General features: G+C 32.2%; 11 protein-coding genes across 11 annotated transcripts; 3 read left to right on the top strand and 8 right to left on the bottom strand.

The window, feature by feature from the left end:
* Window positions 1-66: 66 nt before the first annotated feature.
* BX664DRAFT_339506 (uncharacterized protein) lies at window positions 67-1,204 on the bottom strand. The gene is made up of 3 exons (XM_051546645.1): window positions 914-1,204; window positions 637-810; window positions 67-576 (listed from the first exon to the last, which is right to left on the bottom strand). Exons 1-3 carry the CDS (start codon window positions 1,079-1,081, stop codon window positions 196-198), a joined length of 723 nt encoding a protein of 240 aa, XP_051397618.1. The 5' UTR covers window positions 1,082-1,204; the 3' UTR covers window positions 67-195.
* Window positions 1,205-1,627: 423 nt separating this feature from the next.
* On the bottom strand, window positions 1,628-3,450 carry BX664DRAFT_339507 (velvet factor-domain-containing protein). The gene is made up of 9 exons (XM_051546646.1): window positions 3,260-3,450; window positions 3,108-3,169; window positions 2,968-3,046; window positions 2,743-2,897; window positions 2,577-2,661; window positions 2,379-2,440; window positions 2,269-2,286; window positions 2,124-2,199; window positions 1,628-2,016 (listed from the first exon to the last, which is right to left on the bottom strand). The coding sequence occupies exons 1-9, from the start codon at window positions 3,298-3,300 to the stop codon at window positions 1,707-1,709; spliced, it is 888 nt and encodes a 295-aa protein (XP_051397619.1). The 5' UTR covers window positions 3,301-3,450; the 3' UTR covers window positions 1,628-1,706.
* Window positions 3,451-6,021: 2,571 nt separating this feature from the next.
* On the top strand, window positions 6,022-7,324 carry BX664DRAFT_339509 (S-adenosyl-L-methionine-dependent methyltransferase). The gene is made up of 2 exons (XM_051546647.1): window positions 6,022-6,186; window positions 6,262-7,324. The coding sequence occupies exons 1-2, from the start codon at window positions 6,057-6,059 to the stop codon at window positions 7,023-7,025; spliced, it is 894 nt and encodes a 297-aa protein (XP_051397620.1). The 5' UTR covers window positions 6,022-6,056; the 3' UTR covers window positions 7,026-7,324.
* On the bottom strand, window positions 7,246-7,915 carry BX664DRAFT_339510 (uncharacterized protein). Its single transcript, XM_051546648.1, has one exon. It carries the CDS (start codon window positions 7,873-7,875, stop codon window positions 7,303-7,305), a length of 573 nt encoding a protein of 190 aa, XP_051397621.1. The 5' UTR covers window positions 7,876-7,915; the 3' UTR covers window positions 7,246-7,302.
* Window positions 7,916-8,097: 182 nt separating this feature from the next.
* BX664DRAFT_339512 (uncharacterized protein) lies at window positions 8,098-10,374 on the top strand. The gene is made up of 8 exons (XM_051546649.1): window positions 8,098-8,148; window positions 8,256-8,272; window positions 8,330-8,491; window positions 8,596-8,708; window positions 8,775-8,917; window positions 8,975-9,072; window positions 9,213-9,502; window positions 9,564-10,374. The coding sequence occupies exons 1-8, from the start codon at window positions 8,135-8,137 to the stop codon at window positions 10,254-10,256; spliced, it is 1,530 nt and encodes a 509-aa protein (XP_051397622.1). The 5' UTR covers window positions 8,098-8,134; the 3' UTR covers window positions 10,257-10,374.
* A 28-nt stretch (window positions 10,375-10,402) lies between these two features.
* On the bottom strand, window positions 10,403-12,233 carry BX664DRAFT_339518 (Septin-domain-containing protein). The gene is made up of 6 exons (XM_051546650.1): window positions 12,080-12,233; window positions 11,878-12,009; window positions 11,568-11,784; window positions 11,032-11,493; window positions 10,847-10,958; window positions 10,403-10,783 (listed from the first exon to the last, which is right to left on the bottom strand). The coding sequence occupies exons 1-6, from the start codon at window positions 12,186-12,188 to the stop codon at window positions 10,655-10,657; spliced, it is 1,161 nt and encodes a 386-aa protein (XP_051397623.1). The 5' UTR covers window positions 12,189-12,233; the 3' UTR covers window positions 10,403-10,654.
* Window positions 12,234-13,178: 945 nt separating this feature from the next.
* On the bottom strand, window positions 13,179-14,935 carry BX664DRAFT_339521 (WD40-repeat-containing domain protein). The gene is made up of 4 exons (XM_051546651.1): window positions 14,881-14,935; window positions 14,582-14,734; window positions 13,399-14,437; window positions 13,179-13,298 (listed from the first exon to the last, which is right to left on the bottom strand). The coding sequence occupies exons 1-4, from the start codon at window positions 14,888-14,890 to the stop codon at window positions 13,226-13,228; spliced, it is 1,275 nt and encodes a 424-aa protein (XP_051397624.1). The 5' UTR covers window positions 14,891-14,935; the 3' UTR covers window positions 13,179-13,225.
* Window positions 14,936-15,099: 164 nt separating this feature from the next.
* BX664DRAFT_388088 (Bromodomain-containing protein) lies at window positions 15,100-17,066 on the bottom strand. The gene is made up of 6 exons (XM_051549436.1): window positions 16,998-17,066; window positions 16,245-16,926; window positions 16,120-16,128; window positions 15,760-16,073; window positions 15,514-15,694; window positions 15,100-15,408 (listed from the first exon to the last, which is right to left on the bottom strand). The coding sequence occupies exons 1-6, from the start codon at window positions 17,013-17,015 to the stop codon at window positions 15,338-15,340; spliced, it is 1,275 nt and encodes a 424-aa protein (XP_051397625.1). The 5' UTR covers window positions 17,016-17,066; the 3' UTR covers window positions 15,100-15,337.
* A 461-nt stretch (window positions 17,067-17,527) lies between these two features.
* Window positions 17,528-18,751, bottom strand: BX664DRAFT_361251 (uncharacterized protein; the record flags this gene model as incomplete). Its single annotated transcript, XM_051548232.1, has 8 exons — window positions 17,528-17,716; window positions 17,776-17,844; window positions 17,917-17,984; window positions 18,043-18,201; window positions 18,269-18,365; window positions 18,427-18,479; window positions 18,552-18,589; window positions 18,681-18,751. 8 exons carry the CDS (start codon window positions 18,749-18,751, stop codon window positions 17,528-17,530), a joined length of 744 nt encoding a protein of 247 aa, XP_051397626.1.
* Window positions 18,752-19,211: 460 nt separating this feature from the next.
* BX664DRAFT_339527 (uncharacterized protein) lies at window positions 19,212-21,575 on the top strand. The gene is made up of 4 exons (XM_051546652.1): window positions 19,212-19,813; window positions 19,987-20,935; window positions 20,999-21,182; window positions 21,261-21,575. Exons 1-4 carry the CDS (start codon window positions 19,339-19,341, stop codon window positions 21,312-21,314), a joined length of 1,662 nt encoding a protein of 553 aa, XP_051397627.1. The 5' UTR covers window positions 19,212-19,338; the 3' UTR covers window positions 21,315-21,575.
* A 2,282-nt stretch (window positions 21,576-23,857) lies between these two features.
* Window positions 23,858-24,822, bottom strand: BX664DRAFT_339531 (uncharacterized protein). The gene has a single exon (XM_051546653.1). The coding sequence runs from the start codon at window positions 24,683-24,685 to the stop codon at window positions 24,011-24,013; it is 675 nt and encodes a 224-aa protein (XP_051397628.1). The 5' UTR covers window positions 24,686-24,822; the 3' UTR covers window positions 23,858-24,010.
* Window positions 24,823-26,519: the final 1,697 nt, after the last annotated feature.

Consider the following 26,519-nt stretch of genomic DNA (forward strand, 5'->3'; position numbering starts at 1 on the left):
TAAATAAAAGGATATTAAAAAAAGAAAGTAAAATAGATTTTATTGATTGTTTTCATAAAATGATAAACTAAACTAAACTAAACAGGACTACATAATATAAACATAGAGAACCATCAGATATATAAAAAAAGAAAAGAAAAAAAAATAGAAAAGTACAGATAAAGAAAGGAGGAGAAACTAAATAAAGATATTCCACTATTTGTTGTCCCGTTTACCATCAGCCTCTTGTTTTGTCCAATAATCTTGATGTTGATTAGAAGAAGACATATATTGTTGCTGTTGATTATGTTGTCCATAATAAGGCATTCCATATGGAGGCTGATTAGAGTTTCCTGCTGAAGATTGATGAGGATGATGATGGGGAGGAGGAGGAGGAGGTTGTTGTTGTTGTTGATAACCAGGGTAAGAAGGATAACCATTTCCACTCATTCCAGGAGTCTGACCAGCAGGATAACTTGATGGATAAGCAGGAGCAGCATTATTGTTGTAACCAGTGGACGAGGATGGGCTTACTTCATTTTTTTCTTCCATATGATTCGATCTGGGTGAAGATGCTTCAATAGCAGTATGAGATTCCTATTATAATTAAGTTAAGTATTAATATATTTTCATTTATGTTATTTTTAGTTTATTTACCTGTTCAGTAGTATTGGGGTCAGGTGCATTCAAACAAGCTTGAATCAAATTCTTGCCTTCAGGTTTGGTAACAATAGGTTGAAGTTTGACAGTAGTAAAAGTATACACAAGACCAGTTTCAGAAACAACCAATAAAAGGACTTGAGTTCCAGTCAAAGTACTCAATTCATATGCCTAATAAAGATATTAAAAAAAAAGAAAAAGGTAAGATGAGAAAGAACTCTTATTTATGCAATCCCCCTTTGAATCCAAAAACAGATGTGTAGTTTATTATTACCTTTTTCATAATACCCGCCTTTCGTTTGGAGAATGTAATATGACGACGGTTTTTATCTTCAATATATTCAATTTTAATTTTGCGACGACCTGACCGCTTGTTCGGTTTATCATCAGAATCGTCTCCAGAGTCATCTTCATAAGGTTTGATTTTGGAAGGTGGATTCATCTTGATAGTATATAAAAAAAAAACGTTTATGGAAGGTAAAGGTTCACAAGAGTTCCCAAATAAAGAGTCGACAAAGAAAGAAAAAAAAAAGCAGAAAGTAGAGTCTTTTTTTTCTTAAAAAAGAAGAAAGAGAGAGAGAAAAAAAAGGAGTTTGGAACAAACAAAGAAAAAGGTATAAAAGGGAATTGAGGCGATGTTTCATCATCAGCTTTCATATCATTGGTTAATTTTAAAGTCCTTTTTATCCAATTGGTTTTGTTTGAGTTTGAGTTGAACCAACTCCCTTCGTCCCCCCACTCTCCACCCTTTAGTATGAATGATTTTTTTTTTTTTTGTCTTATAGGCACTATCCGTGCTTTCCCGCACTTGAATCCATCTGTGACCATCACCTATACATAATATATATATAAATATATATTCACAGCCTCATATAAAAACCAGACTTTTGGTTTAAATTTATGTAGTACAAATGACAATTTAGAACATGCACGGTAAAACAAACACTTTTATTATTATTATTATTATTAATACAACAATTAATAAGTGATGAAGATAAAAAAAAAAAGATAAAAAAAAAAAAGAAAAGAATGATGATAATGATGGATGATGATAATAGATAATACGATCATAAAGTGGAAGTGGGTGATGAATCAGGAAATTGAGGTGGTAAAACTGGAGGAAGTGGATGGGAAAATAAACGTGAAGGAGGAGGAAGAGTACGAGTAGAATAAAAGTCATTATTTTCATAAAGAGGTGGAGAAAGAATATTTTGCATCGACATGGCAGATTTTGATGGTGTTGTAAGATTTGATTTTGATGAAATAGATGATGATGATGATGGTAACGGTGGTAATATCAATGGTGTATTGGGGCTTTTCTCCGATTCCAAATTTTCTTCCATCTTGATTGGATCGTTGTCAGTTCTTTGACGTTTACTATAAAAAGATAACAGCGGGAAGATCAGTATAAATTAGAAAAATCCCAACCAATGGATGATTGTTTCATTTCACATTTTCTTGGTAAATCCCTCAATTTTTATTACCTTGTATGTCTTGTATCTTTTCGTATTCTTATCCTGACACCTTGATCCGAAAATGATTTCGTCAATAAAGACGATTCTATAATTATAAAAATAATAAATGTTTAGTATATATAACTATATCTTCTTTCTTTTTGAAATGATGTACCTGACATTCCAGGGAAATCTAAATGATAAAGAAACAATATATTAATAAAAAAAAAAAAAAAAAAAGAGGAATCATTTGAAAATCTACATTAAAATGAAAAAAAAACTTACGTTTTGGAGAGTATACCGTAAATGGATTGGATATGACAGATACTAATCTTTTTACGTGTTCACTTTGTTTAAGTAAGAAGTATGAGTATATTAGAAACAAAATAATAATAAAAAAAAAAACTTTTTTTTATCCGCTCGCTAAAATCACTCATTTGTGATTCACCAGGTTTACTTTTTTTTTTTTTTTTTTTTACTTACCCAGCTATTTCAAATAGGGTGAATTTCAATCTGTAATTTCCTTCCAAACGGACACTAACATCAGCAAATACAAAGAATCCACCATCTATTTGTCAAATACATATAAAAAATATGAATCCTATATAGACAATAATATTGACTGATCTTTTTTTTTTGTAAGACTTACCATTGTTGTCAGTATCCTTCAGTTTATGGAGAGACTGCACCACAGCACCTGCCGTAGTACGATGTCCATGGTGAATATATAAATCCGTGTCATCGGTGATACTTGTCAGATTGGCGTACAAGAAAAAGTAAGGATTGTGTAAAAAGTTGTAATGACTATAAAGTTGATCATTAAAGATATATTAGACTCGCGTCATGACTTAGTACCTTTTTTTTTTTTTTTTACCATTGTTGTTGTTGTTGTTGAGGATGACATGTACAATAAAGTTGGACTATAGGAGGTGGATCAATCGGCCTGCGATCAACTAAAGAAGAAAGTGAAAAAGTTAAAAACTTTTTATTTCCTTTGTAGATAATAAATTGTACCTTTTTCTTTGAAACTACATAGCCTTGCTTTACTTGGTTGTTGTAATACTTTAAGTTTATACCTAGAACATATATTTAAAATATGTAGTCAGATAAGGTTTGTTTGTTTTTTTTTTTTTTTTTTTTTTGGTCTTTCTAAATAAATAACTTACTTGTGAGGAATGGATTTATCATATGTAGAAGACATACCCATTATAGTTTGGTGACAGTAATAAAATAACAATAGTAATAAACACGCAATATAATTAAAATATATATATATATATTATATATAATAATATATATATAATAATATATAACAAAATCAGAATAAAGAAGAAACAATAAATTCAAGTATAAAAAGATCCATAGAATGAAAGAAAAGGAAAAGAAAAAAAAGAAAGAGTCAACCAAGCTTTTGGGTCGTCTCGCTATGCTGCTGGTTTAAACTCAGATGATCAAAGCCTAAATAGCATACCAACCGAGGGTATCTTTTATCCCAGATGAAAATAAACTCTAAATGATTGAACTAATCCTTATAGGGTACTTGACTACCCCTCTCTGTTTTATTGGTTTTTTTTTTTTTTTCTTTCCCCTCATTCATACTCCCCCTCCTCTTCCCTTCTTTCTCCCTTTATATTGAAGTAGAAGGGGATTTTATTTTGACTTGTTTCTTTTTTTTTTTTATTTATTTATTTATTTATTTCAGGTGATTCTCCCCTTATTATAAAGTATGATATGTCAAAAAAAAAAAAAAAAAAGAGTTCACTTGTTCCACTCTATTGAAACTCCTATAATACTTCTCTTTACAGGAGCAACATTTGTGAGACTCCGAGTTTATGGGTTAAAAACAGATATTCTATTGTAAAAATAAATAGGAATAATAAGATTTCCTCTTTCTAAATTCATTTTGTATACTGTAGATCTTTTCAACGTTACGTGTATCATTTTAAAGTTTATTTTTATATCGATGTTTATTTCTTATTATAAAGGACAATACAAAGGATGATAGAGAGTTACTCTAATTCAAATTTATTATTTTTTTATTATTACTTTCTATACAAATCATCAGGAGCATCATCCAATGTATTGAATGATTTCAATCCAATTTATAAACACCGATTTTTTGGTTATAGCTCTATTCTTAGTTACATCCCAAAAAAAAAAAAAATGTTCCCAGTGCTGTGGATTATGGTTACCTTTTTCATGTTAATCCCTCTCTTCCGGATTTTTCTCGAAAAAAGAAAAGGGGGGATGAATCGATGATTAGATTTTACTTGTTATATATTATACATTAAAAAAAAAAAAGAAAGGATTATTTTAAACTTGTTAGAAGAATAAAATAAAAAAAAAAAAAAGAATACTTAAGGTTGCTTAAATGTCGGTTTTTTAAAACTCGGCAATTGTGTTCCCATTCCCATTCATTTGAACCTTGATTATTACTACCATAGATCATTATTCGTCATCATCATTGTCATCATCATTGACATTGTCATCATCATCTTTGTCATCATCAACAAGTGTTATACAACTTTAAAAAAAAAAACAAGGTCTCTCTTTTCTCTCCTTTGATTTACAGGTAGACACATTTTGATAAAAGCTTTCAATTGTTCTACGCATTGTACTCATAATGATTAAAAGGAATAGACTTTGATAACCTTACGATATGCAAGCTTCAATAGTCCGCAAGTATTTAAAAAAAAAAAAAAATAGAATCATAACCAATAAAAAAACTTTCCGCGATACTTGTTATTTGGATATCAGGTGCCATGTTTCGCTCTTCGCGCGATCACTATCATCAGAACATCTGGTTTTTTCCATTTTTCCATTTGCTACATTAATTTGTTTGTTACCCGATTAGCAATGGTAACCGCTTGAAGCACCGAAGTCTATCAACCACTTCTTTTTTTTTTTTTTTAAGATGAATCCAAAAATGGTAATTGTTCTATGTTTATAATGAACATCCGAGACAGTGGAGAGAGAAAGAGAGAGAGAGGGTTTTTTTTTTTTGTATCGTGGAAATGGATGATGGGGTGATGATGGGATGATGATGGGATGATAGATGATTGATAATATTAATAGAGTTCTTTCTTGTTCATTATTTTTGTTGTTCATCCTGCATTCAAGCGAGAGAGCAAAACTTTGTCCTTTCATTTTTCGCTCAAAAGTAACCATCATTGAACCAAATTTCGGTCGAACATACATGAAAATATTCTCTTTCAATTATCTTAAGAACAATTTATACCTTTTCTCCCAATTTGTAAAATAAATTAAAAAACGAATTGTCAATGTCGCCATCCCTCATCCAATAATGGACATCATCAAATAAAATTGCCACCACTAGATTTCCTCTTTAAAAAGTATTTTTCTTCATCTACTCTCATTTGACTAGTTAACTTGCCACCTAATATGTCAACCAAAAAAAAAAAAAAAAAAAAAAAATACAGCTCTAATCTACCTTCAAATCCCATTTTCAAGCTTAAATCTATCATCATACCGTATAAGCACCATTAATAAAAGATGTGTACATCATCTATGATTACTTGTTTTGTTAGTGAATCCAAAATGACAGATCCTATGCTAAAATGGTATCTTCGAACCTGTTTTGAGAGTTGAACCTTCAATCATATCATAAACCACTAATAATATATGAGTATATCATCTACGATTACTTTTTTTTTTTATTATTATTAATGTATCAAAACACATTTACCACTAACAATGTCACGTTCAACTATAAAATATGAACAAAAAGAGAGAATGTAACTGAATTAGGACTCCAATTTGAGAGCAAAGCAAATACAGCCCCGCTTATTTTTTAGTGAGTTGCAAGATAGAGATTTTATTGGTTAATTTTTATCTAGGGCTGTGGGCATAAGAATTTCCTTTTTTTTTTTTTGTGATATTCAACTTTCTTTCTCTCTTTTTTTTTTTTTTTTTTTTTCCTGACATTTAACGACTCACTTTCTCATGGCGACTTTCTCCAAAGATGGATTCAATGCAGATAGCTACATGACCTATAGACCTACATATAATAAAAATGCATATTCTTATATTTTCGAAGTACATCAAGGCGACTTGGAACTGGCGGTGGATGTAGGTAAATATATAAAGTAATGACCAACTCTTTTTTTTTTTTTTTTAATATATATCTATATATTATATGTAATATTAGGTTGTGGTCCAGGCACGGTAACAATTGAACTTGCCAAATGGTGTCGACAAGTCATCGGTATTGATCCTTCCAACAGTATGATTGAAGTGGCTCAGAAAACGGCACAACAACAGGGCCTTCAGAACGTGACCTATCGACAAGGGTATGGTGAACAACTACCTCTGGAAGATCAATCAGTGGATATCCTTACAGTGGCCCAAAGTTTACATTGGCTAGATCCTAGCAAGTTTTTATCAGAAGTGAAACGTGTATTACGACCAAAAGGTACTTTGGTGGCCTGGGGTTATATGTTTGGCAAGTTATGCTTCGATGACAACACATCTCAACAAGAATATCAGGATACATTGGCACAACTTGGTGATCCGGACAAAGGTGGATTATTAGGTTCTTACTGGGAAAAGAATCGAGCTATTGCAACTGCTGGTTTTGTATCATGGCTACCTGAATTCCAAAAAGTGTTCAAGAAGGTACAACACTTATCTTATCCAACTTTATTGACACCTTCATCGATGATTCTGACTATGCCTTGGATGGATGATTCTGATATATCGTTTCATCAATTGATCGCCTACGTCAAAACCTGGAGTTCGTACAAGAATTGGTTGGATGCAAAACGACAACAACATGATGATGATGATGATGGTGATATTGTTGATACATTTTTCAAGAATCAATTTCCCTCTGTTTCCTTGGATACTCTCGTGCATGTACAATGGCCCCATTCTGTATTTATAGTTTCTAATCCCTATTCATCTACTTTGTAATTCCCTCTCCTTCCTCATTCCCAGTTGTTCTTCATTATATATCTACACAATTTTCCCCGGCACTACTATATCTATATTCTATTTTTAGTATATATATGTAAATGCTGTTTGTTTATTTGATGATGATGCAATAAAAAAGAAATGGTCTTTTTTGTTAAAAAATACTCTATGTCTATAACTATGATAAACTACCTAAAGGGTAACGGGTCTAATTCTATCCGATGATGATGATGATGATGATGATGATGGTATGGTGGATGGTAACTATAAATTGATTTCAAAAATAAGGCAAGGAGAACGCCAAGGATGCCAAGAAAACGATGGATGATGGAGATACCAAGGAAGAAGAAGATAGAGCATCACTTTTTTGAGGAAGAGGAGTAGATGTGGCAACCATAGAAGAACTTGCTAGAGTAGAGGAAACAGTTGAAGAGGTTGTAGAAGAGAGAGGTGATATTCCCCCTAAAGGTAATAATGTCACTGTAGAAGAACCTTTTTGGATAGCACCATAACAAACATGACTGTATTGATCAATACATAAAATGTTGGTTGAATTGCAAAGACATGAGGCGGTCGAATTAAATCCAGCTTGACAAGAAGAAGGTATGGCAGGACATGCTGATGTTTCATGTAAAGTTGAAGAACCCCAACAATATTGGTGCTTGTCATTATAACAAACAGTAATGGTTGGATCGCACCGACAGTTGAGAGTACCTTGAACTTGGTCACAAATGGAGGGTGCAGTACAATTGTTACTAGGTAAGGTTGAAAAGGGAAGATTACCAGCTGCTGATATCAATGTCTTTGTATAAGAAAGGTAAAAAGTAATGAGTAGAATAAAGAATGTCATTGCGTTCAAGAATGAAAGAAAGAAAGAAAGAGAGAGAAAGAAATTTGTGGAATAACCGGAGATTAGAATATTTTTTTATTTTTTTTTTATCTTTCCTTGATCGGCCCTGAAGGGGCTAATGCTTTTGCCTTGATGTTGTACAAGCTTATTTATTCAAAGTCAATTTTCAATTGTTTATTTTTTCTGTCCTTGTTTTCTTTTAATTTTTGATCTTCCTTTTCCCGGTTTACATCTGTTTTTATTTTTTTGTTATTCAAGAATGACCCATCTTAGGTAAAAAAAAAAAAAAAAAAAAAAAAAAAAAAAAAGAAATTGAAATAATGAATTGAATCTTCAAATATACTAACTAAATTATATCAATCTTTTCTTTTTTTTTTTAGTGATTTCTCATATTTACGTAAGAAAATATCTTTATCAAAAGAAAAGAAATAATTAATTCTCTTTTATATTATAGAAAGAGATGTTCAAGAAATTTATTTAACTAGTTTTTTAATGATTCGAATGTGGCAAGCTGATGGATTCAGGTGTCTTTCTCCGAAACGACTTATTAATGGTGAACTTCGATCTATCATCACATGGTTTATGTTTTTATTACTGATAGCACAATCTTCTTGGGGTAAAAAATTATAAGATGAAAAAAAAAAAAAATTTACGGAAGAAATGGACTTTTTGCCTATTTAGCGTTTTTTTCTACCCAGCATACTCATTTGCCTTTTATAGATTTACTGTGTACATATATCAAATACACCGAAGGCTTTATGCAAGTTGCACCAGGGATTATTATCAGTAAACCTTTTTCTCAGTGGTCACCGAAGAATCAAGATCCTATCGCGGTTAGTAATAATCTGATATACAATAGATGATTTTAATTGGCTCATTCAATTTTTTTATTTTTTAAGGTGATGAATTACATTCAATGTATCACTTTCTCTTTGCAAGTCAGTATTCTTTTATTATTACAATGCTTTTGGAATTATCTCTCAAATACGGTGGCCAAACATAGTTTTATGAGCTCGAAGGAATTCTCTCTTTATATCATCTTGTAAGTCTGAATCAAAATGTGATGATAATTATATTTTATTTACTTCTTCTTATATAGTACTATTGGTTCTATGGCTATGTTTCCTGTCCTTCAATACTTTTACAAAAAGACTGCTTTGGAAGAAGTGGTTCCTCAAACGGCTTATTCTTGTGAAAGTGAGTACTTTTGGTTTTTTTTTTCAATTCAATCCCCGGACATAGTGAAATTGATGTTCTCATTTTTTTTTTTCATTTTTTCGTTTCTTTTTTTTTTTTTTTTTATTATTATTATTATTATTTTATTTCCCTTTTACTAGTTCTTTGTGTCGCACTTTTGGGATTCAGAAATCATGGACGATTCAATCGACTTATCAAAGTAGCAACAGGCAATGGAAAGAGATCTGACGTTCATGTCTCTGATAAATTAGCTTACTTCCGTGATATGAACTTACTCTTATCAGTTGCCTTGGTGGCATTTGGTGGTGGCATATTCATCTTGTGTATTGACGGTTTTACAGCAAATAAGGTCATCAACTCTCACAAATTTGCTGCTGACTTATTGATCTGCAATGCTAATATCAGTTCCATCTTTATCTGGCTTATCATTGTAAGTCAAAGTTTTATATTTGATTCATTAACTGTTTAACACAAACTACACTGCTTATTAGATCGGTATCTTTCATCCTGCTCGAGTTGCCATTGAGCCAAGATCAATAAATAATACTTCAACAAAAGAAACACCTGCTAGGCAACCTTTCAAGAGAACTTCAAAGACGCAATCACTGAGTACTCCTGTGCCATTGTCACCCATTGTCTCACCTCCCAGTTACATTCATACCAACAACAACAACAACCAAGCTTATTATATGGATAGTGGAAAGAATAAGGATATGGTGGATACCAAACAAGGATATATGTCATCTTCACCTTCTGATACCATCAGTACGACAGCAACGCCTATTGTTGGTGGCGGACTCAATCATCCTCAACATCACCAGCAACGCCATCGTTTTAACATTGTTTCTATTGATGATCCATATGCTACCGAACCAGTCACTTTCTCTATGGTCAATTCTGTTCCCAATAGCAAAGGTAACACTGTATCTTATGCATCTGCGGTGGATTACTATGGTGTCAATGACAATCAAACTTCACCTTCGATATCTTCTTATGGGTTCCGATCTATGCCAGCCTCTCCTCCTCCAGATCAAGACTTGCCCCCTGTACCTACAAATGCTAATCCAACCTCTTTACAGTCATCCACTCATCAACAGCATTCTGATCTTCATTCTAATGTCAACTCTAGCCATCAGCAACACCCACAGGATCTGGACATTGGTTGGTTGGAAAGATCCCATTAGTCCTAGTCGTAGATGATTCATATGATATTCCAGCTTAGATTTATTATTATTAGATTATTATTATTATTAGATCATTATTATTATTAGATCATTATTATTATTAGATTATTATTATTATAGACAATCATTATTCAATAAACAGTTTGATTTTTATATAAATCTACATTTGTGTGTATTGCGTTCTGAAATATTTATTGTCCATATTGTCGATTAGAGCATACAAAAGCTTTATTTCAAATATATAAAAAAAAAAAATCAGAAAACAATAAAGATAATATAAAGGATAAAAAACAATTAAGTAAATGGAATCAAAAAGGGGTCACTAAATAGAACGAAATATCACATACTATAGAATATAAAACAATAATAATAAAAATATAAAAGTAGAGGGGGGCAAATTATCGTCTGATCGATCCACGACCTTGCTGATGATAATGGTAAAGTTGTTCCAGTTCACCTTCCAATGCCTTGATTTGAGCATGTTGACTTTCCAAATCCTTGTTAAGACGATCTCGTTCCGTGATAAGCTATAGGAAAAAAAAAAAAAAGATGAGACTTCCTTTTTTTTTATATATATAGCATAGTCTTACCTGCTGTTCCCATTGACGGAATCGGTTTTCTTCTTGTCGTACTTGTTCAGTAAATACCTTGCGCAAAGCATCTTCCTTTTCACGATGTTTTGGATTTTCATATTTTTTGATTCTAAAAAAAAAAAAAAAAAAGATCAACTTCACAATCTCTTTCTTTCTCTCTCTCTCTTAAAGGGTTCACTTACTTTGGTTCACCAAACTTGCGATTAGCCATTTCACGTTGGCGATAATTTTCATAATGAGTTTCTTCCGTTGTCGAGATCAAATCCAACATATGAGAACGAATCAACAAGTTACGCAATTTCTTGAAATCACAATGTTGTTCATTTTCGACTTCGGCCACACCCCAAGAGTAAGCACGACCTTTGACTTGACGACCATCAGGAGTAATAACGTCTTGTGTTGATCCAATGATGGAAAATGGCATGGCATCCAAAATGGTTTGATTTCGACTGGTCACTTGTTCATCTTCGCTTTCCACAGGAGAGGTGTAAATTTGAATGTTTTGAGCCTTGATCACATCTCGAATACGTTGCTTAAAAGTAGCCAAGTCTTTGGGGGTCAATGTATCTGCTTTGGCAATCACTGGAATCAAATTCACCCTTGATCCAAGTCGTTTCATCATTTCAATATCCAAAGGTTTTAATCTATTTAAAAAAAAAAAAAAGAAATGAGGATCCATCTCTTTTATGTTTGATCTCCCTTTTTTTTTTTTTCTTACCCATGACCTGTAGGACGGATAAAGTATAAACAAGCATGCACACGCATATCAATAATACCTTTCCGTACTGGTTGTTGCTCTTGACGCATATAACTTTCATGTTGATCATCCAAAAATTCAACCACTGGTAACCAACTATCATAGTTATTCACGTAGTCACCAAAACCAGGGGTATCCACTACGTTAAGTTTCACTTTGAACATCTTTTCCTCCAGTTCTAAGAATATGACAAATTCAAAAATATAACAATTAAAAAAAAAATGTTCATATATTTTCAAATAGTAGTAAAAAAAATTTTTTTTTCTTTTACCAGCTTTTGTGATTTCTATCTCGACTGTTCTATCCAGTTGTTTTTCATGTCGTTTAGCAGGAGACTTATAGTCCTTAATGGAGGTTGTAAAAAGAGTATTGATAAAGGTAGACTTGCCAACACCAGATTCACCTAAATGAAAAAAAAAAAAAAATATGATGAATTTGGTGGTTGATTTACAACTAGATATGTCTTAACTTACCACACACCATGATAGTGAAATTAACCCCTCGGTTGGTGACTATCTTATGCTTTTGGTTAGGTAAGTGAGCCACTCCTATGCCATTAGATGATACTGTCACTGGCGCCATCGCTTTATATTGTTGTTCAATTGGAAGACAAAGAGAGAAAAAAAAAAAAGAAAAAAAGAAGTCTGAGCGGTGCAAGATAATAAATAAATTTTTAAAAGTGAGGCACAGATTTTGATTGGTAACTTCCACTTTTGGAAGCTCTCGTGTTACCTTCGTTACAGCAGCAACTTCAAAGTAGTTTTAAGAGAGTGCACAACAAGTGTAACTCTTTTATTTCTTGTTCATCACCTTACATCTTGAGGCTGGGTTGGTTTTTTTTTTTTATTCCAATCTAACCATATGCTTGCTCATCTATTTATGCATTTTTTATGCTATAATGTACTTGAATAACGATAACAACTCCGGGAGATCGACAGAGGATACAATTGTTACAGTTTATTTTGTTCTAACGTTTCAATCTACCCTATGGTTGCATTGGAGCTCCGTAAGAAAAAAAAGAACGATACATTACTGTAGAACCCAATTTTCTCGGCGCCTCTTTTTTGGAGTTCCCTCATCATTCCAATCATCTATTTTTTTTTTTTAGACATGAATTCTTATATAGGATGATCCATCTTCAAAATAGGATGATCCATCTTCAAATTAAACTTACTGTTAAAAAAAAAAAAAGAAAAGTAGTTCCTTTCTCGCTTGATCTTTTGACGGTCTCCTCTTTCTTTTAGCTATTGAACGATTGGATTACCGCTCAGTAATAGGAAAAAAAAAAAAAGGATCGCATGAAAACTACTTTATTTATTGCCAAAGTTATGACCATGAATTTATCTCTATTTTATTCATTTTGGTATGTAAAAAAAAGGTATTACTATTACCATCATTAGGACTACTTTTATTTGTACCAACACTCTTCTTTTTATTATTATTCTAATTAGATTATCATTTCAACTGAAGACACATGAACACAATTTCATTGATTGATCTATCCGAACAACTAAACATATTCTTTCCACCAACAAGGGTTTATATATAATATACAAAGAGTTTTATTAAATAATTGTAATCAAAAAATAACTATAGTATATTGTATAATGCGTATATGATCATGATGATAAATGACGGGTATCAATATCATAAGCAAAGTCCATGATGAGTATTTTTTGATCTTGACTTGTACTACCAAAAAAAAAAAAAAAAAAAGATGAGTATGAATAATCTTTGATGATATTTCCCTTGCGCATATCTAAATATCATTCTTTATATATAATTGATTTACCTAATAATTTTGGTATCATCAAACATGACATCAAAGACCCAACTAGAATGACAACGTTGAAAATTCAAAAGACAAGCACCAGAACGACGATCCCATACACGGATGCTTTCATCATAGCTACCAGATACGATTTTATGTTGATCAAAATACAGAGCGCGGACCAAACCAGTATGACCTTCCAGAGTAAGTGTGCATTGACCAGAGCGAACATCCCAGACCTTGATCAAGTTGTCATTACTTCCACTGACAATCGTAGATCCATCAAACCGTATACAAGCTAGACCTCTTGTATGACCGACAAAATCACGTAAACATTGCCCAGTCGTCATATCCCATAATCGGATGGTTGCATCCCCACTAGCCGAGACCAACCTATTGTTTTTGAATTGCATAGCATTGACAGGACCACGATGACCACGAAGAGTCATGTTCAATCTACCCGTCTTGAGATCCCATAAACGTATGGTGGTATCCTTGGAACAACTGACAACTTGCACATCATCCAATCCAACATCCAATACTCCAGAAGCATGACCCGTCAATCGCCAGACGACTTGGAACGTTCGCATGGACCACACCAGAACAGTATGATCGGATGAACCTGAGACTAACCAATGTGGATTATATTGAAGACATAACACACTAGCATCATGACCCGCCAATGTACGCAAGCATCGTCCTTCTTCACCAGGTATAAGACTCCAAAACTTGATGGTTCGATCACGACTGCCTGTCACCACTTTATCCTGATCGAATTGAACACAATAGATACTGTCACCATGGCCAAAGATACACCGTGTTTCATGTTTCCCTTGTCGCCACCGTTGTTCCATAAGCTTCTTGATTTGATATAACTCTTGATAATTCAATTTCTTCGTCACAGGTCCATAGTGAGCTTCATAAAGTCCGCGCCATAGACTAGGTTCTGTGCATAAAATATACCAACGTCGTGATACGTAAGCTGCTGCAAGTACACTGGTTGGATCACAATACCCAAGAATCAACCAACATATTTCTACTGGTAAGCGTGAGATATAATCTATTCGTTCCACCCAACAAGATGACCAATTCAAAAAAAAAAGGGGGGAAAGGAAATAAGGAGAAGTCAAAGATGGGTGGTGGTGGTGATAAGTAAGGGTGATTCCATATATATAGATAAAAAAAAAAATATAAATATTGTTACCTAAAGGAACCGAGGATATAAATTGTTGGTGTAGTGTCAAGTTTTTATTGGGTGTTTGATAGAAACCTTCGTCAATCCTATGTTGTTGTTGTTGTTGTTTGTGCCAATTGGATTTTCGAAGATAACGAAATAAAGGATACTTCAAAAGAATATCTTTTGTCAAGAACGGCATTGATGATAAAGAGAATGAAAAAAAAAAAAAAAAAAAAAAAGGAATGAAAAAAAAAAAAAGAAAGAAAAAGGTGAGAAATAAAAAATAGCGAGTGGTCTTTTTTTTTTTTTTTTTTAGTCTAACATACTTACATACATAGACTTCTCCCGCAAAATGAAAGAAGGGGATGCAGTGAAAAAGATGTCTGCAACTGAAAAAGAAATAAAAAAAAAAAAAATAGTGATCTAACCAACCTATTTCTATTTTTGGGTTGCTGATCCCCTTTTCTTCTATAATAAAAACTCCTACTATCATATAATTTCATTGTTCTTCCAAATAATAATAATATTAATATTCATATTAAAAATATTAGCCTATATAAATGTTTTTTTTTTTTATTCACAATGGTGATAATGACAATGATAAACATAATAATAATGAAAGATAATGATGATCAAATACCAAAGAATAGAAACAGAGATACAAGCATAAAAAAAAAAAAGATAAGAATACTAGACAATTATGATAAGAAATAAGAAACTAATAATAATGGTATCATGCATTTTTTTTTTTTTTTTTGTTCCATGTTTATCTTGAGTTTTCTTTCAGTCAGAGTCACTAGAATCCGTTTCTGATCCCGAAGATGTTCCGCTATCACTACTAGACATTTCATTTGCTACAATGCAATAGAAAAAAAAAAAAAAAAAAAAAAAAAAAAAAACAGAAGATGAGTTACCCATTCCATCCCTTCCTTTTTTTTTTTTCTACAAATAATTTTTACCTTCAAATTTTTTCAATTTTTGTTCTAATTCTTTGATCTTTCGGTTCGAATCTGCTTCAGAGTATCGCTTACGTGTTGTTGATGGTCGTGCAGTTAATCGTTTTCCAGTGACAAATTCATGCAATTGATGTAAGGTTTTTCGATCCAATAAATCAATATCCAATACAATTTCATCTTGTCCCTATATAATAATAATAAAAAGTATTTAGTATAATACATATCTTTATATATATATAGTCCCCTTACCCCATCTAGATTTGGCATTGAAGATTGAATGATCTGAACCACAGTAGTCAATTTATCCCCTGTTAAATTGTTTATCCTTTCACTAAGATCAGATTTTTGCTGGAATGTGAATTCTGGTAATGCTGAAGAACTTTGTCGTTTCAAACTTATTGGCTTGGATTCTACTCGTTTTCGTTTATTGCCTGTGTTGACCTTCTTTTTTGATCGTTGCCGTTGTTTTTGGTTGTTATTATTGGTACCATCTGATTTCATGGTTTGTAATTGTTCAGCAATATTAGCGATATGTCGTTCCAATTCAGTAATTCGTCTTTCTTCTATATAATAAATAATAAAGTGTTAGAATATATTATTCATACTTACCTTTTCCTCCTTCATTTTATATATATACACACACAAAACACCACTTTCCTCTGTACTAAACATACATACACACACACACACACAAACACCTAATCTTTTCTTTTCATTCTTTTTTTTTCGTTTACCATCTTCATCCGTATCCGATGATGCAGAAACAGAACGACGAGTAACCGACTTTTTTGATTTTGTTGAAGCCGAAGAAGAAGAAGAAGAAGAAGAAACGGTAGTAGTAGTAGTAGTAGTAGTAGTAGTAGTAGTAGTAAGAGAAGAAGGTGGAGGAGTTGGTGGTAAAGTTGGAGGACAGGGTTTGTGTTGCCATTTATCATCAAAAATTTTTTCCAAAGTGCGAGCCATTTGATAAACAGGTAATGTTGGAGGGTTGTAAAGATAACAATTGTTGAACATGAGACGAATATCCTTTTCAAACTGATCAGCATCAATATAGTCGCCTTGGTGCCATTTTTGTTCAATCGTAGACAGATCCATAGGTTGTTTGACAATAGTTGGGTAATCAGGAATATTCAAAGCTATATAATCAACAGGAGCTAAGAATGGATAACTAATAGCCTTGTGTTTTGACTTTTTCAATTCTTTGATAGTTTGTCCACAAAACTTGAGTTCAGCAGTATTAGTACGAGGATCGGGTTTCTTGGTCCATGTTTCCGGATAATCTTTTGAAGGAGGTGGATGAATTTCTCGTTTAGGTCGTCCATCTTCTGATATACGTCTGATTGTTGTTTTTGTTGATGATATTTTCTCCATTTTATCGTCCAAAGAACTTGGTGAATTCGTCAACGACGGTGATAACTATAATAATAATAAACAGTTAATATAATCTAATTATATATATATCAAGTATCCTTTCTTTTAACTTTTACTTTTTCAAAGGGTGGCATTAGTAATATATATTAAGATTGTTTCAAATCAACAAACTGTTTCGCAGTTATAAAAAAAAAAAAAGGAAAGAAAAAAGAGAGCAAAAAGCTGACAGATGGAAAGAAACAATTTTTTTTTAAAAAAAAAAAAAATCGGACTTGAATTGTAAAATTTTTTTTTGGAAAGAGAAGGGGGGTAAAACATGACGAATTCTATATACACTTGAACTATTTGTACGCCAAAAAAAAAAAAAGAGACAATGAGAGATCACATGATTTATTTATATATATATATTTTTCAATGGTTATGTTTTGTATGTTTGTCGTGTTCTACTAACGCGTTAAATCAGAGATGATGATTGGCTAAGTGCATGCATCAGCCGAATTTGCCGCTTATTATCGTTCCTTTTGTGTACTTTATTATTTAGATGATATTCATACGATCACTCCTACCTCCCTTGATTCTTTATATTTCACGTCATTCCTGTTCATCCTTATTATTGATTGTACCAAGATGATTAAAAAAGTTTATTTCAAGTAAAAATGATACTTTTCCTCTTCATTGATTTATGATTTTTTCCAAAAATGGCTTTCTTCAAACCATAACTAAGTGTTCTATCGTCCATTTTATGTTGTGTCTGATCCAATGATTGATCCATCACCATAGTTGACTTCCATGCTTGTAGTAATAATAACTCATGTTTTAAACCATTAGCGTTTTTCTATGCAAAACGATTATTTTTTTTTTATGTAATCACTTTTTTTTTTTTTTTTTTTTTACCTGTATGGATAACCATAGTGGGTGGCTTGCGGACATGGTATATTCATGCATTGCATGCTGATGAGCAGTCTGTGATTTAAATCAAGAGAATAGATTTCTTTTTTTTTTAATTCTCTTCCTTTAATCATATATTTTATATACCTTAATAAAATCAGCTTCTTCTTTAAAAGAGTTAAGTAACCAACTATCATCCGCTTCCATGTCAATATCTATTATAGATGAATAAGCTGATGTCATATAGAATATTTCTTTTTTAAACGAACGAACCTTCTGTGATACCATGCGTGAGCAGTTGATGACGAAGTAGAGAGATTTGTTTTTGTAAATGTAACATTGAAGAAGACATGGATTGTATCTTATCAATATAATTTTGCTTTTGTACTTTTAATTCTAATAGTAAAGTTTCTTTTTCTTTTTCGTATTGATCTAAACAAAAAAAAAAAAAAGATGATTACTTTTTTAATTTCATAATAACCATTTTACTTGTTAATACCACGAATTGAATTTTCAAATTCTTGACGTTCGTTTTCCATTAGTTTATATTTGTGTCTCCATGATTTTTCATTTTGTGTAGCCTGTTTCAATTGTTTCTAAACACCGAATCATCCATTATCATCATTAGTCTATATTATAAAATAATAATATTCTTACTTCTAATTCTAATCTTTCATTATTCAATGACTTTTCTGAAACAGTGATTTTTACTAAAGAAAAGATAAATAAAAATAAAAAAAATAAGGAGGATATTTGTTTGGTGCATACATTTGTTGTTGTACCTTCATTTTTATAAGGCGTAGTCAAAGAACATTGGGAACTGAAAAAATAGCCAATTAAATCATGACGGACATGAAATCATCCAAATCAGTTTGATGATTCACACATTTAGTTTTAAGCTTTTTTTTTACCTGCTTGGAGAAAAACACTTTTGATCCAAAAGATCGAAATTGATTTGTTTTCGTTTAATATAATGTGACATTAATAATATTCATAAAGAAGAAGAAGAGAAAAAAAATAAGAAAAGAGAGAGAGAGAGAAAAAAAAAAAAAAAAAAGAAGAGGAGGAGAATGTTGAAATCATGCGCATTGATATTTAGGAAATATATTTTTTTTTTATTTTCATTAGTATTATTGATCGGCGATATAAAATGGGTGGCTTCCCTCTTGTTAAGTGGCTGTAAGAAAGTCAAAGTGATGAAACATCACCAAAGACAAGCGCATTTATGCCAAAAAGAGGCTACAGTCACGCGTTCGAATGCTTTTTGATTGGATGGATCCAAATGGGAGGGGGGACATACTTTTTTCAAGCAAAAGAAAAAAGTCCAAACCAAGCACAAAGCAAAAAAAAAAAAGGGCCAAAAAGCAAAAAAGTTTTTTTTTCTAGTTTTTTTTTCGCTTTGAAGTACCTTTTCTCTCTCTTTCTTTTCCTTCTTTTTTTTTTTTTTTTTTACTCTCCATCCCCCTTCTTCCCCCTTTTTTTTCTTTCTTATATTTATTTACACATTATATACTACTTTTACTATTATTACTTGTATTTGTACATTCTATAGTCAAACTTGTTTTTATCATGGATATTCAAACCACTTATATTCCCCCTCATACTGAAGTTGTATCATCTAGTCATTATGCATCAAACTCTTGTCAAAGAAAAGTGACTCAGTCATCTTTTACGTTTCCACCTACTCAAGTTAAACTGGATTCAATAGATGATGAAGAAGAACCTATCAATACACCTGTACCTCAACAAGTATCAAATTCTCCAACATCTGACGACCAACAACAAGGAGAAGAAAATGAAGAAGAGGAAGAAGAAACATTTGTTGATGATAAACCTACTTATTCAGCAGCAATGTATTTGGCTTGTCGAGATAAACGCAAAAGTAGTCCTGCAGTTCTGGGTTTACTTGGACTTGGTGAAGAAGCTGAATCCAAACTTAGTATTCATCTCTCTCAACATCGAAATTCTATTGAAGCTGCTATGCTTTTAGCTAATTTTAATCGACCTCAACAACAATCTCGACCTTCTTCTCAACTTGAAAAAAGTAAGTATAGAAAAAAGAAAAAAAAAAAAAGAATGACCAGGAGTATAATATACATATCTGTATATGTCTGTGTGTATTAGTATAAAAAGGATGATGATGGTCATCATGCGCATGAAACAAGAACAAGCTTACTTATCTTCCCCCCTATTATTTTTTTTTTTTTTTTTTTTTAGAATCAACTTGGCAAGATACCATGTCCGTAGATTCTAATCCTGATAGAAAGAGTACTTCTTATTGGGAAGACGCTGTGCAGGCCACTCGTCAACGTCGACGGTATTCATATGATAGCAAGATGACTTGGAAAACTATGCCCACTACCTTTTTGGAACAAGCCTCTTTATTACAAGAATTAAAAGTTAAGCCTATCAAGTTACCATCCGCTTCTTCTTCATCATCATCCTCGGTTATATCTAGTCCATATCACAAATCAACAACTTGGTATTCTGACCCAATGTTGGATCATACTTCTCATCCTCATCATCCTACTCCTCCTCTACAACAACAACAACAATTACAACGTCATATGCAACATATTCAACCTCATCATCCTCAAATGTATCGTCCTATGTACCCACCTATGCATCCTTTGGCTACTTCTGATCAATCATCTTCTCAACCTTTACATCCATTACCACCACCCGGTTATTATCCTTATCCTTATCAATCAAATCAACAAGGTTATTATTTCCCTGGCAAGTTACCTATACTCATGGATAGTAACAATAATAATAACGGCAACAATACAAATGGTATGATGATGCATCCTCCTCCTCATCTTCATCCTTTACATCTTCAACATCTTCAACAACAACATCCTCATGCAATGGCAGCATCCATGGCCACTCCACCTGTCAAACCCAAACGAAAAAGACGTGATCAAAATGAAGATGAAGAAAATCTCGGTCAAGTCATGCCAGGTGATGCTGATTTTCCGGATATGGGAGAAAGAGATGTGGAAGCAGCAAGAAATGACGTGGAAGCAAGACCGAGACGACAGAAATTACGTTATGTGGGAGATATGTATACTCCTCAATGGGTCCGATACAATGGTCAATCCAAAGAAGGTTTATGTGATACTTGCAAACCTGGCAAATGGCTACAATTGAAAAATAGTGCTTTTTGGTAAATGATTATATATATATATATATATATAAATGATGACTTTTAATTTTTTTTTTTGGATAGGTATCATAAACAATTCTTTCATGGTATTTCTTCAGTATCTGGAAAAGAATTCTTGCAACCTTTGGAAACTCGTTGGGTAGATCAAGATATTGTTGAAGGACTTTGTCATCAATGTCAACAATGGGTGTCTGTTAGCAATGTGAAAAGAAAAAATAGTGTACTTTGGTATCGTCATGCTCACAAGGTAGATACCATCTATTTTTTTTTTTTTCAACTCATCCATTCATTGAAATTGAACTTATATTTTTTTTTCTTGTTGTAGTGTCATGTATACCATAAACCGAAGAATGGATCTCCAAAGAGAAGAGGAAATTAGTCTCCCCTCCTTTTCTTGAATATTACTTTGTTTATCTTCGTATTTTAGACTTCTCCCCATTTCCCCTCCTTCCTTTTTTTTTTTTATACTTGACTATCCTCTTTTTTTTTTCTTATTGATTATTATTCTTATTTTCTGTCTCTATCTCTCTTGTATATATATACATATTGACTTGCTACCTATATTTAGTTTATCCATTACCCCCTCTTATCTATAAATATCATCTCTCTTTTTCAATATTGATTCGTATACAAAAAAAAAAAAAAAAAGAAATAATAAAAAATTTACATCTTTTCTTCTTCTTTTTTTTTTTGTTGGTCTCCATTGGATGTTCTCATGTTACAATGTTGTAATGACAAAATGACAGGATGGGATGATATGATGACGTTATGATGATAGCAATACGATGGATATATAACGGTGATGATTCCGTAGGGACTATAACGAAAATGATTCCACAATGATTCCTATGATGACGATGAGTGGGTAAACTAAACATTGTTTATTGATTGGTATATATATATATGTGTGTGTGTGTACTATGAGGATAATCATTAATAACAACTACATTAATTCAAACTATACTAATGATAAACTATAATGATAATAAACTATGCTGATGACAAACCATGTTGAAGTTACACCATAAAGGTCAGTCCATTAAACAGATGATCGTGTGATTGCCTGATTTTCCCCTAGTTGTTCCGTTGAGCCACTTGTCAAGATAATCAGTGAAACATAAAGGAGAAGTCCACTTGTAAAGTCCAGCTGTTAAGATGACCTACCATCCTTCCAATACAAAAAAAAAAAAAAAAAGATGACCTACCATCCGTATTGCATCGTATCCATCTTATTGTTTCCATATGAGCCTTGATAAACCCGTGTAATAAGTTTTAACCGAGCTGGCTGTGTATGATATATGTTAAAAACGTGTCGTGTCATCCACATCAGGTGTAATATGATGGCATAGATAATAAACAGCCATTAGTTCAGTAGTCGAAAAAGAAAGATGGCGTGTGGTGAAAAAGATGGCCATCAAGTAGGGAATGAGACCTTGTTGTATCCTTCGTTGAAGCCTTTATACACAAAGAAAGAAGCATTACTAATGATGGATGATGTACCTTACGACATTTAAGAGAAAAATAAGCATCTGTAAATAGAAAAAAATAAAGAAAGATTTTTTAGTATCGATAATATAACGATATGTTGTAGTTGTTATCATTCATGAGAGGACATTCCTACCAAAGACTATTAACATAGTTTAATGTTGTTGTCCTACTTGCGAAGCATTCCGGTCGTTGCTGAACAATGTATCACGTTGAATTCATAAAAAGCATCATTGATTGAACACGTCGGGTAAGAAAGATAGAATACTGTTGAGGAAAAAAAAAAAAAAGATCTGGTCATGATTCCAACTTCGGCCAATGAAATATCTTCATTGTGGGCATAAACATCATTGGATGAACACAACGATCATCATGTCAATTTTTTTTTTTTTAAGGATCACATAGATACCTGCGTCGAGTTCCCAACCTAATCACCCCAAAAAAAAAGGTACCATCTATTTGCTTCATCTCGGGTTAATCTGGAACGTCGTACATATGCATTTACTTTCGTCCGATGTCAATATATTGCACAGAACATAGTAACAATAAGATCTTCATCACCTTTCTGTTCACTTTTGGTTCTCATTTTACTCCATTATTCGATGATGATGATGATGATGATGATGATGATGATGATAAAGATGACGACATCTTTTTTTTTTTTTTACGTATGTTGATGAATAAGAAGTAGACAATGACGATGCTGAGGATGCGGATGGATTTACCAAAACGCAAATGGATCAAGAAAAGGACAAGTTCATATGCACGTATTCAGGTACCGCAGATCGGCATCATTTATCCGTTGATTTTTTTTTTTTTGGTCTGTTTTAGGTATGGATAAAAAAAAAACCAACGGAAATGTACTCTTATAGATATGAAATAGTTTTTTTTTTTTTTTTTTTTTTTTTTTTTTAATTACAGGAATGACCCTACCAAAAAGAGAGATCTTTTCCCTCTTCATATGAACACAAAGGACCTAATCATACATAGATCGGTATCATTATTCCGCGTATGATTATTCAAAAAAAAAAAATCCAAAATAAGCAATCTAGACTCTATCCAAAAATATCATCATCATCCCAAACTCAAAAAAAAAAAAAAAAAGAAAAGATTCCAAATGATGATGATTGGATCCATATTTTCTCCTCTTTTCTTTCATCTAGTGACCGACCCCAGAAAAAGCCCAGATCTTCCTATATATGACCTGATTTTATTATGAAGTCATTTTATATAATTGATTGGATCGTGAAATGAAAAATAAAAAATCACCGCCTATCTACTTCAACCGATCATTCCGACTATACGTTCAACTTTATATTTAATATAGTAGGATAATGTAGGATAACTATTTTTCATTTAATAAAATTGACAATAATAAAAGAAGATCTTTTTATTTATTTATTTATTTATTTTAGTTTAAAAAAAAAAGTAAATGAATGATGAATGAGTGATATTTTTTTGGGGGGGAGGATAGATTCTAATGAATCCAAATTAGGGAGTTTTCATAAAATAGGGAAAAGATGAATGTATACAATAACAATAATAAAAAAAAATGGGGGGAGAGAGTTTCTAAACTAAGAACAAAATCATCTAATTTTCATCCTTCATCCGTAATAAACGTTGTCGTTCCCTAGTTCGCATGGCCTGCCGTTTGTTTTGAAACCAGATTTGTACAGTTCTTGGACTCATTCCTAGCTGTCGACCCAATTCTGCCCGCATTTGTGTCGAAGGAAAAAAAGTACGATCAAAGACTTGATTCAAGATGGAGAGTTGTTTTGCATTGGCTCTTCTTCGTTTTGCCTTGATTCGTTGTTGGCTATTATTGCTACTTGTAGTCATGATGGATGATTGATCATCATCATCATCCACCTGTTCTTCTTCCTGTTGTTGTTCCGAATGATCAGACAAGTTGGTGGTAGGAAGAGGCGACCGGCGCTTTTGTTCTTCCAATAAAGTGGTTGGTAAAAAAGGACGAGTGTGTAATGAAAAATCAGAATTGGTGGAGGATAACATGGAATGTAAAGAAGTGGTGGATGTAGATGGTGATGATAAAGCTGACAAAGGAGGAGTTGTCAATTCTTGAAATGGGAAACAATAACTATCAGTCGGTGAAGGTGATGATGATGGTGATAATGAAGGACTTTTTGTAGGTGGATCACATAATAAATGAGAAATCGTCAACACTGAAGGCCTGCTATTGGATGTTGTTGTTTCTTGCTGTTTGATATATTGATCTTGATTTAACATATTGTTGACAGACAACATTTTTGTTTATAAAAAAAAATCGATGATAAAATAAAAAAAAAGAAAAAGAATATTTTAAAAAAAAGAGAAACACTGAAACTCTTTTTTTTTAAAAAAAAAAGAAATAATCGAAAAAGTTTAAAAAACAAAAAAAAAAAAAAAAAAAGAAGAAAGAGAAAAAAAGAAGTAAAGAAAAGAAAAAAAAACATTGGTTTTAGTTTTATTTTATATAATATTAAGATTTAAGCTCAGTTGCCAGTCAAAAACAAAAAGAAGAAAAATATAACCTCAAAGTATATTATTATTATTATTATTTAATTTTGATGAAAATTGGCTCGAGCCAAATGATGATGATTATTTGATTATTTAAAACTAAGGCTGAACCTTTAACTAACAAAGGTAATGAAAGAAAAAAAAAATATCGTTCGATTTTTTTTTTTTTTGTGTTTTCAGTTTGATGTCACACCAAGTAGGGTCTGGTCTCTTTTCAATAGCAACCTTCCTCATTTGGATATCAAATGGGCTAAACTGACCGCGGACATTGAATGATTAGTAGGTTTTTATTGGAGTACGGTGGAAATTACCATATAGAGATGTTGTTGCTAGGTTGATGTCTTTATTTATAGTGTCTTTTTAATAAAAAAGGGAAAAGGACTTACCATGAATAACATCACTTATTTCTAACTGTAAATGAATTGTTATCATCATCATCATCATCATCATTTATTATTCATATGGATCATATCCCCCACTTTTTATTGCAGATCGCTTATTTTTTTTTTTTACTCCTTATATTAAAAAAAAAAAGGTGGTACCTTCATCAATTTTTAATCAATCAAAAGCGATCAATATATATATATATACATATATATATAAAACTGAGCAGGTATACCTTCCGTAATAGTGATTCATGTTCTAATTCCTTTTTAGTGATCCCCAACTTATAATATGCAAGGTAAAAAAAAGGAATCCTTTGATCCTAATGTTAATAAGCTTTTTTTTTCATTTCAAGTTGCACGACAGCAGCCAATTGAATCATGTTTCGGCTGTTTCTAGGTACTGTTTATTCATTATTTAAGCAATCGTCCGAGGGATATGATACTTTTATAACACCTGATTTACAATGATTATCATGACCAATCACCATGATGCATCGCCAAGACTATTTTTAATATCCTACTTGTCGTGAATTGATTTTATTTATGTAATGGAGAATGAATGTTCTATGGATTCTCTATTCATCCAACAAGTAAAATTCATAAGGCCAAAAGTGAGAAAATTAAAGTTTTTTTTTTTTTTTTTTTTTTTTTTTGTTTATCATCCATCAAACTAGTTGTTTACCAAATGATTCATTGAGGATTATGTAAGTCAAATACTATTACTTTCTTGGCGAAATAATATCTGATGACCACCCCATTCTTTTTTTTTTTTATCATCTAATCCCATTACAGAAACTAGTTTATATCACAGATGATTTACTCACACATATATAAAGTAAATGAATAAATAATAATAATACCATCATCAACAATCATTCATCCGAGAAAAAAAGAAAATAACTTTATTTGTTGTAGAACATCAAATGAAAAAGTAAGGCGCCTCAGCATAAATATAAATATATATTTATATATATGGTGACACTGCATAATCTCATTCTTCTAAGTTTCCATATCTCAAAAGTACAAGATGAAGGGAAGGAATGGGTAAATTGAATCGCCGTGAAGCCTTTTTTGGAAAGGTATATGAGTGAAATTGTTGGGAGCTGTCAATCTTTTTATGGCTTCACGTTTTTTTTTTTTTTTTTTTTTTGTGTTCTCCTCTCCTTCTCCTTGTCTCGGCTGTGGGTCCGGGGCTT

Source organism: Halteromyces radiatus, assembly GCF_025201355.1.
Source record: "Halteromyces radiatus strain CBS 162.75 chromosome Unknown BX664scaffold_7, whole genome shotgun sequence".
NCBI classification, from domain to species: Eukaryota; Fungi; Mucoromycota; class Mucoromycetes; order Mucorales; family Cunninghamellaceae; genus Halteromyces; species Halteromyces radiatus.